At 37.0% G+C, this 14752-nt stretch overlaps 1 protein-coding gene across 4 annotated transcripts in view; it reads right to left on the minus strand.

Annotated features, from left to right (window-relative positions):
* Positions 1-14752, minus strand: part of MATCAP2 (microtubule associated tyrosine carboxypeptidase 2) — a 94412-nt gene that overhangs the window by 51238 nt on the left and 28422 nt on the right. For all 4 annotated transcript variants that reach the window (XM_068550046.1, XM_068550045.1, XM_068550044.1 and 1 more), the window contains one exon: positions 12790-13490. In XM_068550046.1, the coding sequence (XP_068406147.1) occupies positions 12790-13215 (426 nt within the window). In that variant the 5' untranslated portion in view covers positions 13216-13490. The remainder of the gene's footprint in view (positions 1-12789; positions 13491-14752) is intronic.

Consider the following 14752-nt stretch of genomic DNA (forward strand, 5'->3'; position numbering starts at 1 on the left):
ATAAGAGAATAATATTTTAAAGCTTTGTATATCTTACAGGCATCAAAACAAGTTGATTTTCAGAGAACTCAAACCTGAAGCACAGAGGAAATAAATGCAAAATGAGCAGTTGTTCAGTGTGAATGAAATGGTCTTATCTCTCTCCAGATCTGGATGTCATACATAATGCTACACAAAACAGAACATCAGCATTCTTCACAATGTTACTGCCAGCTCATGATTTTGAATCATTCTTATTTTCTTCTATTAAAACAAGAAGAGTAATCAAATTATTTTCAATAAATGGTGCTGGGACAACTGGATACAAATAAAAGAATAAAATTGGACCCCTACCACATATCATATACAAAAAATTAACTGAAAATGGATCAAAGACCTAAATGTAAGAGCTAAAGCTATAGAACTTGTAGAAGAAAGCAGAGGCATACATTTTCATGACCTTGGATTAGGCAGTGCTTTCCTACATTTGTACACCAAAAGTACAAATAACAAAATAGATATGTTGGATTTCATCCAAATTAAAAACTTTTATGCTTCAAAGGACACCATCAAGAAAGTGAAAAGACAACCCACAGGAGAAAATGTTTGCAAATTTCATATCTGAAAAGTGATATATCTAAAATATATAGAGAACTCCAACTCAATAATAAAAACACAAATAATCCAATTAAAATATGGGCAAAAGATCCAAATAGTTTTCCAAAGAAGATATACAAATGGCCAATAAGCACATGAAAAGATGCTCAACATCATTAGTCATCAGAGAAATGCAAGTCAAAACCACGAGATACCACTTCATACCCACTAGACTGGCTATAAAAACAAGAGTTGACAAAAAAAAAAAAAAAAGAGTTGGTAACAATGTGGAGAAACTGGAACTCATATATGGCTGGTGGGAATGTAAAATGATGCAGTCACTTTGGAAAAGAGTCTTCCTCAAAAGGTTAGACACAGAATTCCCATATGACCCACTACTATATGATCTATGATCTCCTACCATATGACCAACTACCACATGATCTACTACTAGGTATATACCCAAGATACCTAAAAACATGTCCACACAAAAATCTGTACACAAATGTTCATAGCAGCATTGTTCATAATAGCCAAAAAGTGGAAACAACCCAAATGTCTATCAACTGGTGAATGGATAAATAAAATCTAAAATATACATACATGGAATATTATTCAACAATAAAAAGCACTGATACATGCTACTATATGGATTAATCTTGAAAACATGTTAAGTAAAAGAAGCTAGTCACAATGCACCACATATCGTATGACTCCATTTATATGAAATGTCCAGAACAGAAAAATCCATAGAGAGAGAAAGTATCAATAGATTGATGGTTGTCTAGGGCTGGAAAGGGGTGGGGCTGGGGGTGAGTCACTTGTAATGAATACAGGGTTTCCTTTTGGGGATGATGAAATTCCTCAAATTTGATAGCGGTAATGATTGCATAATCCTAAATATATTGACAATCACTTAACTGTACACTTTAGATGGGTGAACTACATGGCATGTGAATTATATCCTCATAAAGCCATCATTTAAAAAAGCAATAGTAATCAAACAGCACAGTGTAATATTTAAACCACTAATTCAGAAAAGGAAAAATCTTGATATAAAACTTACAGCATTGTCTTGTATGATATAACAAACTTTCTGAAAAATCTCAACACTGTTTAGTAATCTACTTTTGGTTTACTTGCTGATTCTGTTTGCTGTTTAGCAATTTGGAAATCTGACCATCAATCACAAGCCACTTCACAGTCATGTGCTAAAAACCTATTTCCCTTTTCAAATGCAGTTTTCACTCAGTGAAAAACTATATACAGTAGGGACACTAATACGATATGAGTCTGGGTGATACCGTGGAAAGACTAGAAGTCAAAAGATCTGGTTTTACGTTGGTGCCCTACCTTTTACTGTGTGATCTTAGGTATGCCATTTTACCTTTCTCAGGTTTAGTTTCTTCAGTGGCAAAGTGGAGATGAAAATCTTTGTGCTACTTACCTCACAGGGTTGGTGTGAGGATGAAATCAGAGATAGAGACAGAGAGTAAAAGGGGCGGGGGAAGAGAGAGAGAAAAAGAGAAACTATGAATGTATTTTATAGTCTGTTTCCCAAATGACTGTATGTAGTATTTAAGGTAATTGATTTGACCTCTATTCAATCCCAACCCTCTCTTCATTCCTCTCATTTTTAGTAAATTCTAATATCTAGAACTCTGACCCTCTTCATCCCCCAAATACTGAATAACCCCTAGGAGATCACATAGTCCTTTTCTTTAAGCCAGTGTTTTCCAAACTGGTTTTTTTTTTTTTTTTTTGGAAAAGTGGTTGATGAGATATTATTTTTAAAAGGGTCCCATGGCCAAATGTGTTTGGATTAAACAAAGTTAAACAAGACTCTTCTAAGCCTTTATTACGATACTACATGTGGTGAATATAACAGTTTGTGTTTTCTACCTTATATGGCCATCTTTTTCTCATGCAGTATTCCTCAGAACAGTTTGAAAATGCTTACTTCAGATAAGGATGAGGTACACACACATTCTGGTACTTTGAGATTCTCAGAATGAAATAAAAAATTCAAAATATTGAATGAATTTTTCAATGGTGGCTATTTCTTCTTGATAGCAAACTAGGTATATAAAGATTTGGATTACTCAATCCAGGTCTTTAGGCCTCCATTTAAGGTATTGTAGCCAGAAAATGATGGGACACTAGGGCAGTCGTTACACACTCAAATACCTTCAGCTGCAAGCAGCAACCTCTCTGTAAAGCTACTGAGTATATGACATCCGGGAGAGGAAACAGAAGAGCATCCTTATATACCAATGTTTTAAAAAACACTGAGCTGACCCCCCCCAAAAAAAACACAGATGTGCAAGCTGAACTTGACCCTTGAGCCACAGATTTGGATCCACTGTTTGCAGACTACACTTCACTAAATTTCTAGCATACCATTCATAAGGATCATTCATTCACTCATCTCTATGGTTACCTTCTTTGTGCCAATCACTGCTTTTATTTATATATTTTAGAATCTAAGTCCCTGTCTGACCATTAGACAGAGATTACATTGAAATTAACATAATTTAATAATACTCTGTTGGATATATGAATAAAGTGTTGTGAAAACATAGAGAAAGGTAAACTGAAGTGGGGGCATAGAGGAAATAGACGGCATTCCAGGTAAAAGGGGATAATATTGTCAAAAGCATACACAAAGCAAAGAAAGTGAAATACACAGTTCCTACACCTCCAGCCTAGGAACCAGGAGACTCATTTATCTAGCGCTAGGAACTCTGCTAGATTCTGGGAACAGTTGAAAGACATAAAATACACTTTTATAAAAGAGGTTAGTCTAATGGTAAAGGCAAAAAAAGAAACTTAAGGATGATAACAGTGTGATAAATGTCATGATAGATAATTTGCACAAGATGCTGTGGGAGTATAGAGTTGACTTTGGAAACCTAAGCATGACCCAGATCATGAAAGATGAAAGGCCTGTAGGCCATGATAAAGATTTTGGACTTTATCCTGAATTATGAGGAGCCCTAAAGTTTTCCGGGAAGGAAAGTGACACAGTCAGATTTGTACCTTAGACACTGACAGCAATGTGGAGAGCAGGAGAAACGGAAGCAAAAACACTTTTGCCAGTAATTCAGTTTTCTATAAGACAGACTGCAAACTATGACCAGATTATAATAAAGAGAAAAATGTTTCAATAAATTATATTCTACATATGCAGAACCTAGGAAATAGATTCGAGAAATTGAGTCTGCCTTCAATGACGGAACAAATGAAAGAACACAGTGGGACAAAGAAAAATGTCACTTGCAGCCGTCCCCCCATTCCCTTCTCCCTCTTCTGCACATTTGCGTCATCAGGGTTGGGGGTAGTTTGGATGTATACAATGATAAGTGGGAAAGTGATAGGGTAACTGCTACCAGGAGAAGATATTCATAAATAGCTTAGTACTGCAAACTCTTCTTTCACTACCTACAAGGAAGAAGCAGACATTCAAACTGTTTTGGAGGAAAAACCCTGTTAAGCTAAGAACCTGAGAGTGCACGTTAGGCAAGTTTTACAAAGGCAAATCAATGAAGTGTTGTTTCAAAGAGTCATCAAGGTCATACCTTGTTCCAAGGACATACAATCTGATTGGGGTGTTTCCATCTCTGACTGTAAGAAAATCTTCCGTGCTATTAGGTTAAGAAATGACCTCACTTCTCCAGTCTAAGACACACAACTACTATGGATGTACTAAATTCAAAATAATTTTATAGCTTTAATGTTTCTAGGAAAACTTTGTGATCTGCTAAGCAAAAAACAGAGTCACCTAGGGAGAGGTATAGTTTAAAGAAGGCTTGCTTTTCCCTCCCCTTCACTGTTTGGACAACTTGAGGTCTACCAAGACAAAATACCTTCAATACTAGTACAATTAAAACTTAGCCTTGGACTTCCCTGGTGGCACAGTGGTTAAGAATCTGCCTGCCAATGCAGGGGACACGGGTTCGAGCCCTGGTCCGGGAAGATCCCACATGCCGCGGAGCAACTAAGCCCGTGCACCACAACTATTGAGCCTGCGCTCTAGAGCTTGTGAGCCATAACTACTGAGCCCACATGCCACAACTACTGAAGCCCGCACGCCTAGAGCCCGTGCTCCACAACAAGAGAAGCCCCCGCTCGCCACTAGAGAAAACTCGTGCAGAGCAAGGAAGACCCAGCGCAGCCAAGAATGAATGAATGAATGAATGAATGAATAAATAAATAAAACTTAGCCTTAAAGAAATTTTATATCAAGACATACTGCTATCAGTGAAGGTATTTGATTTCCAATTGTTATTTCTATCAAAAAAGGAAAATGAACACTTGTCTTGCTTTAGAATACAACGTGATTTTATGTATTTATTATGCATGCATTTTAATATAACAATGAATTACCTATTCCATTTTCACTATAAACTCTAAAACCAAGACATTATTTCCTGAGGACCACATTTAAAAGTCTTTATGTTATGCTATCATTGATTGGCCTCAATAAAACAGAGCTTATGTTTAATAGATCTGGTCAATCAGAGGTGGCAAACTGGCAATCCAAGGGATGAATGTGGCCCACAAACAGGTTTTCATTGGTCTGAACAACCTTTGTTTGAATTAGCTGTCAACATTTACAAATTAGAAGACTTGGTATAAAATTCCGGTTACCTACCTTCTCTTAAAAATTCTGAGGGTATGATAACACTAGACCCAAACTGTAGCCCAAGTTAGATAACTGCTGTCTGGTTTTTAGTTTCCTACTGTGCCCAGCCAGCTCCCTGCAATCATTTATGATCCCTGCTCAAATCCTATAGGTATGTGACCCTTGAGATACCCTAGCTGTATAAAGTTTGCTAACTAGGAAGAAAATCAGAATTTCCTAACATAATAAAGTTGGTCCATCTTGGTACTTACTTTGAATAGGTGAACTCAATAAATGGAAATGAAACGTTATGCCACAGAATGTTATGCGTTACGTTGTTTCAATGCAGGAAAAAAGTTGATGTCAGAGTTCTTTTCTCTAAATACCTCTGAGATATTACAATAACTCTATCAAGTACCTTTGATAGCATGGACCATTCACTTCCATTCAGTAATAAAGAAATTTAGGATACCCTAATTACATAAGCAGAACAGTTTTTTTAGTTAAGTAGATGTAAGATATATTAATATCAAGTAATATCCTAATTCTTAAATAATATGGTTATGATGGAAATGGCCTTTTTGAGAGACATCAAATACCTTTAAAAAACGAACTTTTTCTTGCATCTTGCTTTCCAACTATACTGTTTCACTTGTGGACATATCTTTTTATAAGAAATCAAGTTTACAACACTCAAAGTTTTATTAAGACAATATGCTTGAATTTGGTAAAATTATGACTTTTATGTCTCCAAGCCGCTGGAACCCTTGCTTGCTCTGAGTCATACAGCGCTCCTGATGACTCCTCTCCTTCCCAGAAGGTGCCTTCTCTGTGCTTTCCCCTCAAGATGCTACTGGACTTTTGGTGACAAGAGTTAATTTTACAAACCAACCAATAATGTTAATGTGTAATACCTTAGTACTAAGTTTCAGTTTCTCACATTGGGGAAGAATAGGTTGCCAGAGAGTCCATAAGCAATTTACATTTTTCTATATTAGAATAAAGATACATTGTGAAGTTTAATGTGGCATTCACATGAATTTAAGGTAAAACATTTTTTTGCTCACACCCTGATTTCCTTGGTTATTCTTTACAGTTCTGCTGTTAGGTTACTGTCTTAGTAACCTTAGTTTGAAAAGTATACTCCTGAATTGTCAAGGTCAATATACATTGTAGAAAGAACTGCATTGAAATTTTTTTTCCACTAGGTTTTGTAGTTAGAGAAACAAGTTTCACTTAATTTGGAAAGTTAATTTTAACAAACCAAAATGTTTGCCAATTACGTTGAGTTAATAAAGCACTGATATCTGAAGTAAAAGAATTTTCAGTTAACACAGCTGGCAGAAACTCTTGAGCTTTTCTGTGATTAACATGTAATGTGGAAGGAGAGCTAAATGTTTTTACAAAATACATGACAACTGGATACATAATATGACATGAAATGGAATCTTGATTTGATTAGCCATAGTATTTTGGGGCCTAGAACTTAGGAGAGATGTGTGTGGTCCTAGAAAGGGCTCTCAAGGATCATTTAGTCTATTTCCCTCAATATATATATAGGGAAAATGAAGCAGACACTGTGCAATGTTTACATGAGTACATAGCATGGGGGCAAAAATAAAAATAGAAACAGACATTCTGCAACATAGTGTGCAAGGGAAACCTCAGAGATCGAGTCCATCTCTCTCCTATAGAGCAAGAGTCCTAAAAATCAATCATAAGTCAAAGAATATTTTTAAAAGAAGGCAATTCCTGAATTTCTTAATTACATTTACAAGTCTAACTAACCTCTTATTTAAGACAGTAATTCTTACAAACAGCTATAAGACCCATTTCTCTATTGGCTAAGAGGGTTATATTTCAAGATATTGTAAAGATTAACAAGAACATCTTTAAGGAGTGCTTTGATATGCTAAGATGGAAAGATGAAAAAGATATTTTACTGTATGTTTTTGACATCGATTTTTTTGCAAATATATCTGCACATTTCTTCTAGTAACTACAAGTCTAACATCTGTTCTTCTTCACACTACCATTCCTCAGTACTTAATCCCCCATCTTTCCTAACTGCATCTTTTCCTCCAGAGATTACAATATAAGATGCCTGGAACCAAATAAAAGATTTCAAAAAGCTTTCTTCTTTATAAATCACTTCAGTGGATTATTTTCACTTAGATGGTGGACTTTAAACATCACTTCCTTCTACAATCTCCATTTCAGGCCACTGTTGTGGCTTTTGCTATTGCTGTGTTTCCTACTTACTATGGCTGGTATAGCATTGCCACACCAGGAAAGCTAAGATGACTGCCCTGATGAGAACTATTTGATAGGGAGGGAACAGGGAATAATCTTTCCATTTTAGCTAATCCATACAAATATTTCCTTCCATTAATATGGGTAAGCAAAAACTGACTGTATTTGCAAATAACTATTTTGAAAAATATAAAGTCTTAGGAATAGGAAAACAATGGATACACTACTTCACTGAAGAAATTTTTGAAAGCTCTTTTTAATTATTTTGTTTCAGTTGAAAATACCTAATCTTATTTTAACCCTCTCTCAATACTTGGTTGCGTATACTCCACATGAAACAGAAAGGAAATAGATGAAATGCAATGATGAGGACAGTGGTCAACAGAGAAAAGGTATATATTGTGGGAGCTGTAATGGAAGGGATGTTTCTGCTTTGTTCCCTGGCAGAGTCAAAGGGGCATGAAGAGAGAAATCAGCCGCCTACAACGTTGTGGACAGCCTTTTTGGGGCACCCTTGTATTTGCTTCTTTCAAATATTTACTCAGTTTACAGACTAGGCACCCAGTTTTAACTTTGCTACTCTTCCTAAGGCACTAAATAACTATGTACTATGAGTTGAGATTGAAGCTGTAGCTGAAAGATGAGGATGGGTGCCTGAACAGGAAGAAGGTAAATATGCTTGTCTTAAAGCTTCCAAAAGACAGTAATTAATAATCACTATTTCATAGGTGTATCACAAAGAACAAAAAAAAAAATCTTCCAAGTCCCTATAATCAGCTTCTACCAAAGGCATCCTTGCCAGCTAAGTGAGGCTCTTTTGACCTGGTACCCTTTGAGTGCAGGGGGTGCACTGGGGTTAGAAAAGCCTGGTTGAAACCATTTTGTGAAACAGTGGTATGCTGGAGTCCGGCCATGCTGTCTTGTCAGAGCTGACTGAATTTTTATTAATTTGCATGACAGTGATGTTACATTGCTTGAAACTGGTCCTGGTGGAAGTATTTATATTTCTACCACGGAAACGGAGAGTTAGTTTGCCAACATACCTTTGTGTGGAAGACAACGGAGTGCTTGAGAAAGACTCCTGGTTCTGCAACTTAAGATCCAAGTCAAGAAAGTGACTGCACTTCTCTGGATACTACTAGTATTGTACCTCATAATCGGTGAAAAGTAGGCAGCATACAGAGTTAACGAGCAAATATTAAGCACTCTATCAATGTTAGTTATAATTTTTCATATATAGATAGTTCATATGACTTTGTCCTTAAATTTCAAAGCAATTTTAATGGAATAACAAAGGCGCAAGGGTCCTGAAAAAAAGGCAGTGTGAACAATTTCATAATAAAACAAGTATGCTTTTTTTGTTCATTCTTTCCCAGCTACCCTCCATGCAACATTTCTAACTTAGCATACATTTAATTTACTTGAACTTCTAAGACAAATATCATACAACTAAAAAGTATTAGAGGAGTACTGTATTATAATGCCAAAGAAGAACCCCATGCTTATGGTAAACACCAACTCTATTGTATGAATGTAAGGCCCAGGCTCAATTTGTGAATGGCACCCCGTGGAATTGTGCAACACAATGGCCCTTTACAAAGCTGTAAGAAGCCAGACCTTGTAACTGATCAGGAATCTCAAACTGACAACTAATACAGCCCATGGAGATGTTTTATTTGGACAGTACAGAGTTTTTTCTTCTTTTTCTAAAATCTGAAGGTAAATGCCTTTAAAAAAATCAACTTAAGCCCACCACTCCCCATTTCTTATATCCAGGAAAGTCTGGAGGAAACAAGAAGCAGCTTCAAAAGGGTCTTCTCACAATGAAGTCACAGAATGCAATAAACTTCTCCAGCAACTGAGTTGTAAGAACATGTAAAGATTTGTCTACCAAGGAAACTTATTACACACTCAGTGCCCAAGGTTTGTATTATCGGCTGGTCACATAAGCACCCCTATGCCTAGCACATTCTAAAATTCCAGACTCCCTAAAGGAAAAAAAGTAACATAAAACATACTGTTTGCACAATTTAGGCACAGCAAGCTACTCGTATCATTTAGGGAAAGTTTTATTTCAGTGTAGGAAACTGTTTACCAGTCAAGTTCCCAGACGCCAGGCTCAGGTTAATCTTGCAAGCAGGCCTTTCTAAGGATGGCAGTCTCAGGCCTGTTCTGTTAACTCCTTCTGAACACCTTTACCTTTTCTTCCCTGACAGCCAGAGGGGTAGCCTCAGCCCAGGGTCTCTACACAACACCGCAAAGTCTTCCTTCTCTCCCCATTTACCAATCACTAATGATCCCCACTGCTCCAGTTTTGTTAACAAATAAGAACATAATTCAAACTTTACCTTATCAAGCCAAACAAAAGTTGACTTATTTCCCATATGTTGTTAAATATCACTCTACCAATCAGGGCTTCCAGTTAGCAGGATCCTAGCCATAATCTACAATGAGACACGATTCCAGCTAGAGGTGGAAAATCAGTCACTTAAACTACCCATTGGCTTTATCACATAAATATGTAATTTCCACTTGACTGTTGGAAATACTGCCAAGGACTCCCAACACTGCCCTGAAGCCCCTTCTCATCTCTCACTTCCAATCTTGTTCAACAATGTGCTGGGTCTAAGGCCATATGGATTTTATATCTAGGTTTCCCAGGATGGTCAGCCAGAGAAGTAAGGCAGAAAGTGTACTGGCTGCCAGTTGACGGCTCAAATGTGCCACTAAGGATTTACTTCTGACCCACTAGTGAGCAGGCACCTGATGCTGGACAGCTTTCAGCATTCTCTCATCCCAGATCCCTTCTTCAGCACCCAGGAAGCACTGCACTCTTTCCTGCAAAGGTCCACAACCTCAGAAAACAGACATTTTCAGTTTCTGTCCCAAGGGTCTGGGAGCTGAGGCCCACCATGGCTGCCAGCAAGAGGCTAAGCAGGGTTCAGCAGGCTCCACCTGGAGTTATATTCAAGTCCTGCAGCCCATGCTAGATGCTCTGAACCACCTAAAGGGCCTAAGTGCCTCCTGAGGAACCTATTGCCTGGACCAGAAAAAAACTGAGTCCTGGAACTCCTTGACATTGACAGGGCAATCAATTAGGAATGACCAGAACCTGAGCACTACCTTAGTTCCACTATGGTAGACTTATCTCTGCATGGATTTAGCATTGTTCTGCCTATCTGTACACTAAAGAGGACCGCGGTCACTCTCCAACAACAATATAGATTGCCTGCCTTGGAAAGATCCAGATCGTGAAACTTGAGAGACTGTCAGCTAGGGGTTGGCAAGGCCTCAAGGGTGAAGGCCAGAGAAGAATGGGCTACTCAGCCATCCTGGCCCCTCTGCGCAGCACATTTCTGAATCCTGAAACCAGCCCTGAAGCTGCTGCTTTAGCTTCACAGCTGTGGAGGGGAAGGATGTATCATGTCAGAATTCATTCAGATGCTAAGTAGGAACTTAAGCATATTTTATGGGGGCCTTGTTCCGATAAATCTCCCTTATTGATTAAATTGGTTTGAAAAGTACATTTGGCATTTGCTGCAATCATTCTCCCAAATGGTGGCATTTGAAGTACCAGCCAGCTAGGATTGCTGGTGCTGTTTAGAAGCCTCAAACAACCCAAGCATAAGAAGCTGGAATTGGGTTAAAATAAAGAGTGTAGAGCCAGAAACCAAGCCCTGTCAGTTCTCAATCTTTGGAGCTGCTGATGCTTCCTAACTCCCATCCAAGAAAATGAAAGAGCATTCATTTTGACCTAATGGTGGGAAATCCCTTTCGCAACTGGTAGGGCTTGCAGTAGGACTCCAAATTAAAGAAATCTGGTAAAGAAATCTCAGCTGTCTCTTTCAGCATTAAGGGGGAAAAAACCAAATAGCATTTTTATAATTACCATAAATTTTAAGTGAGTGAAAGCCCTATTCAATCAATTGCAATTTCCACACCAAAAAAAGAAAAAAATCATAAAATCACTGCCAAAATAATAATAGCTGACCTTTTTATTAGTGTTTAGCACAATTTCATCATATTTCAATAAAAAGGGAATGTAATACACACTACTATATATAAAATAGATAACTAATAAGGACCTACTATATAGCACAGGGAACTCTGCTCAATACTCTGTAATGACCTATATGGGAAAAGAATCTAAAAAAGAGTGTATATATGTATATGTATAAACTGACTCACTTTGCTGTACACCTGAAATGAACACAACATTGTAAATCAACTACACTTCAATTAAAAAAAAGGGGGGGGGGGTTGTACCTTCAAAAAAACGCAGCAGTAGAAAAGGTTTCTTCTAACAAAGGAAAATAAATAGCAAGATTGAAATTGTTTTAATCTTAGAATAACTTTACATAATGGCTTTAAAAGACTGGTCAGATTCCATGTAATTTATAACAAACAATAAAAAATTTGCTGGCTGCAAGTCCAAAGAACTTGCACTGCAGCAAAATGCTAAAATAGGGCATTTGCCACAGGCAAATGGAATCACGCAGCTTCACCTAGCCTACAGACAGATTTTCAATCACTGACAAAGCCAAGTTGAACCTAATGCATTATAAAAACCTGTACAAAATTAATTTAACCAAATGTAGTCTGCTTTTATGATCTCAACTCTGTGCCCTGAAGGTAAACATCAGCCAACTTCTCCTCAAATAAAGTGGATTTTGAAGTTTATTAAGATCTTAACACACAAAACTGTGTGCTAAGTATCTAAACTGAGCAATTTGGAAAGTGTTGCTTATATCATCCACATTGTGATTTGCTAATTTTGAAGATAATTTTTAAAATTCCATTATTTTCTTCTTTAAATGAGTACTTAAATATTTGATGATTATTAACAATTTCAGTAAAGCGTTAAAAAGTCCTCTGGCAAGTATCAAGCCTAGTCCCCAAAATGCCTTTAGGGGCCTAAGCAAGCTGAGAATGTAACATAACAGGGAGAACCGGAGATACTGCATGCTCCATCTAACGCATTCAAAATGAAAAAGAAAACAAACACTTGTCTGTGGGCTGACGAATGGGCCATAAGTTTGTAACTCCCAAATGAAAGCTTGGAACCAGAATCTGAAGCTTTTTCCTAATATAGTTGCTTCCTGACACAACGTCTATATAATAGATTCTTTATAGATTTTGATTAGTGCAAAGTAGTTTACATATGAACTGTTGACACTCACCTGGAGACTTCTTGTCACATATTTACATGTCCTGGATGGGCGTTAACTATAAATAATTGGAATATTTTAAAACAACTTTTTTTGGCTTTCTATACGATGGCACATAATTGTTTTCATTACATAAAATGAAATACCACTACTGAAGTAGCATTTTACCTGCTTAAGAAACCGGTCAGTTGCGTTGCTGTGCTTGGCTAACACACTTGGCAGAGAAGGATTAGCATATTCAAACTGAGGATTGTAGGTATAGTCAGACTTAAAGAATCTCACTTTTTCTTTCTCCAAGTTGGTGGGCTTTATAGCAGTCAGTATACAAAACTTCTTTCCAGAAAAGTCATCTCCTTTTTCAAAACTTCTAGACAGCTGAGGCCGCGGCTTTGGCTTTGGAACAGTGGAGAAATGGCGTCGCTTGACCTTTCTTTCATTTTTGGGTTTAGGTGGCAGTACTGTGCTGTTTCCTGTAACAGAGATACCATGTGTAAACTTTACAGGACTTGACACTGAACTAGTGACAAAAACAGCAGGCTGCCTTTCTAGGCAGTACCAAGTATCACTGCTCATCACAGGCACTGGGGCTTTCATCTTGCGAAGATCTTTACTACGTGAAGAGCTAGGAGATTTGCTGGGTTTTCTACATCTTTTGGAGTAGGTGGAGGAAGACTGTTTTTGTGAATGATGCTTTTTCTCCTCTTTGCTCTGTAGTAGGACATTGTAACTACTGGTTCCAGTTGTGAAAATGTCCTTTAGTATTCCAGGAGATAAATGTGAAATGCTTCCTTTGCTGTCAATGATCAAGGACTCTTCTGCATTTAGAATAGACTTCTTAGCAAGTTCTTGCTCGGGCCAGCGAAGCTTTTCTGTGTTAATAAACAAAATCAAAACAAAAGAAATAACAAAAGATACCAGATGAAGCAAATTGCTTATTATATGAAAAGTATTCTGAAGGTTCTGTAAACTTTATAATTTTGCAACAATTTTTAGAAAAGACATTTTAAATATTAAAAGACTATATTACTAAACTTTGGTCAAGCTAGACACGGTCACTTCTGTAAGAATGTACATATGCTAAATTATCTATAAAAATCCTCAGCTTCAAACCATTTAGACGACCAAAGTCTAATCTAGATGTGAGATAATATACATAAATAATCTGAACACTCAACTCTACCAAGAATGTGGATTTCGTAGAAAGGATATAGTTTAATAGTATTACCAATATCAAAGTAAAATCCAAGGCATTTTCAAAGCCAATACAATCTTGAAATCTGACACTATATATAAAGGTAGCCATCAGTAAAAGAAGGACAACACTGTCTTACATATCTCAAAAAAATTTTAATTAAATAAATGATATGTGCACATTCAAGCATGTTTTAGTAATGTCACTCAATATTTATTAGTTGCTTTTCTTCATTTTAGGCTATAGGTTAAGATTAAAGAAAATCAAGTTTTTTCTTGCCAAGACTTAAAAAAATACTTACTATGTAAGATATCAGTATATCAAATGCCAAATTAAGGAGAGGTCAGTTTTGCCTTTAGATCTCAAAAGTGCTTTAAAGAGGTAAGAATAACTTGAAATATTGTTGCTTGTGTCCTGTTTTAAAACTGTGTTGATTTGCATTCTTTCATTCCACAAATACAGCAATACTGCTAATAGGTACATGGATCTGAAAAACATCTGTATAAATACATTGTTTTTGCCTTCAACCAGCTTCTAATCTGGCTCTGAAGGTAAGGCAGTCCTATGAAGATCTGAGTACTAATACGAGGTAGTATAAGCTTAAATGTGAAAAACAAAAGATACAGACAATAACCCAGGGTTCAGGGAAGGAAGAGAAACATTTGAGAGGATTTCAGGTAAACCCTTAAGAGCTTTCAGATTCAATTCTAAACTGACAAAGTGTTTGAGTTTGTCTTAAATCCTGTTATTTGAACTCCTATCTGACCATGTCTGCTCACAAACATTTTCTAAATCCTTTCTGCAAATGTGATACATGATTCTCTCAACCACCTCTCTTTTCTAAGTCTCATGGATCCTTATGCCTCTAGCCCTCAACCTCTGGCTCCTACTATGGAGGCAATTTCAATGCTAGCTGACTTGGACAGCTGCCTTCCTTGC

The sequence above is a fragment of the Eschrichtius robustus genome, chromosome 8, assembly GCF_028021215.1.
Source record: "Eschrichtius robustus isolate mEscRob2 chromosome 8, mEscRob2.pri, whole genome shotgun sequence".
NCBI classification, from domain to species: domain Eukaryota; kingdom Metazoa; phylum Chordata; class Mammalia; order Artiodactyla; family Eschrichtiidae; genus Eschrichtius; species Eschrichtius robustus.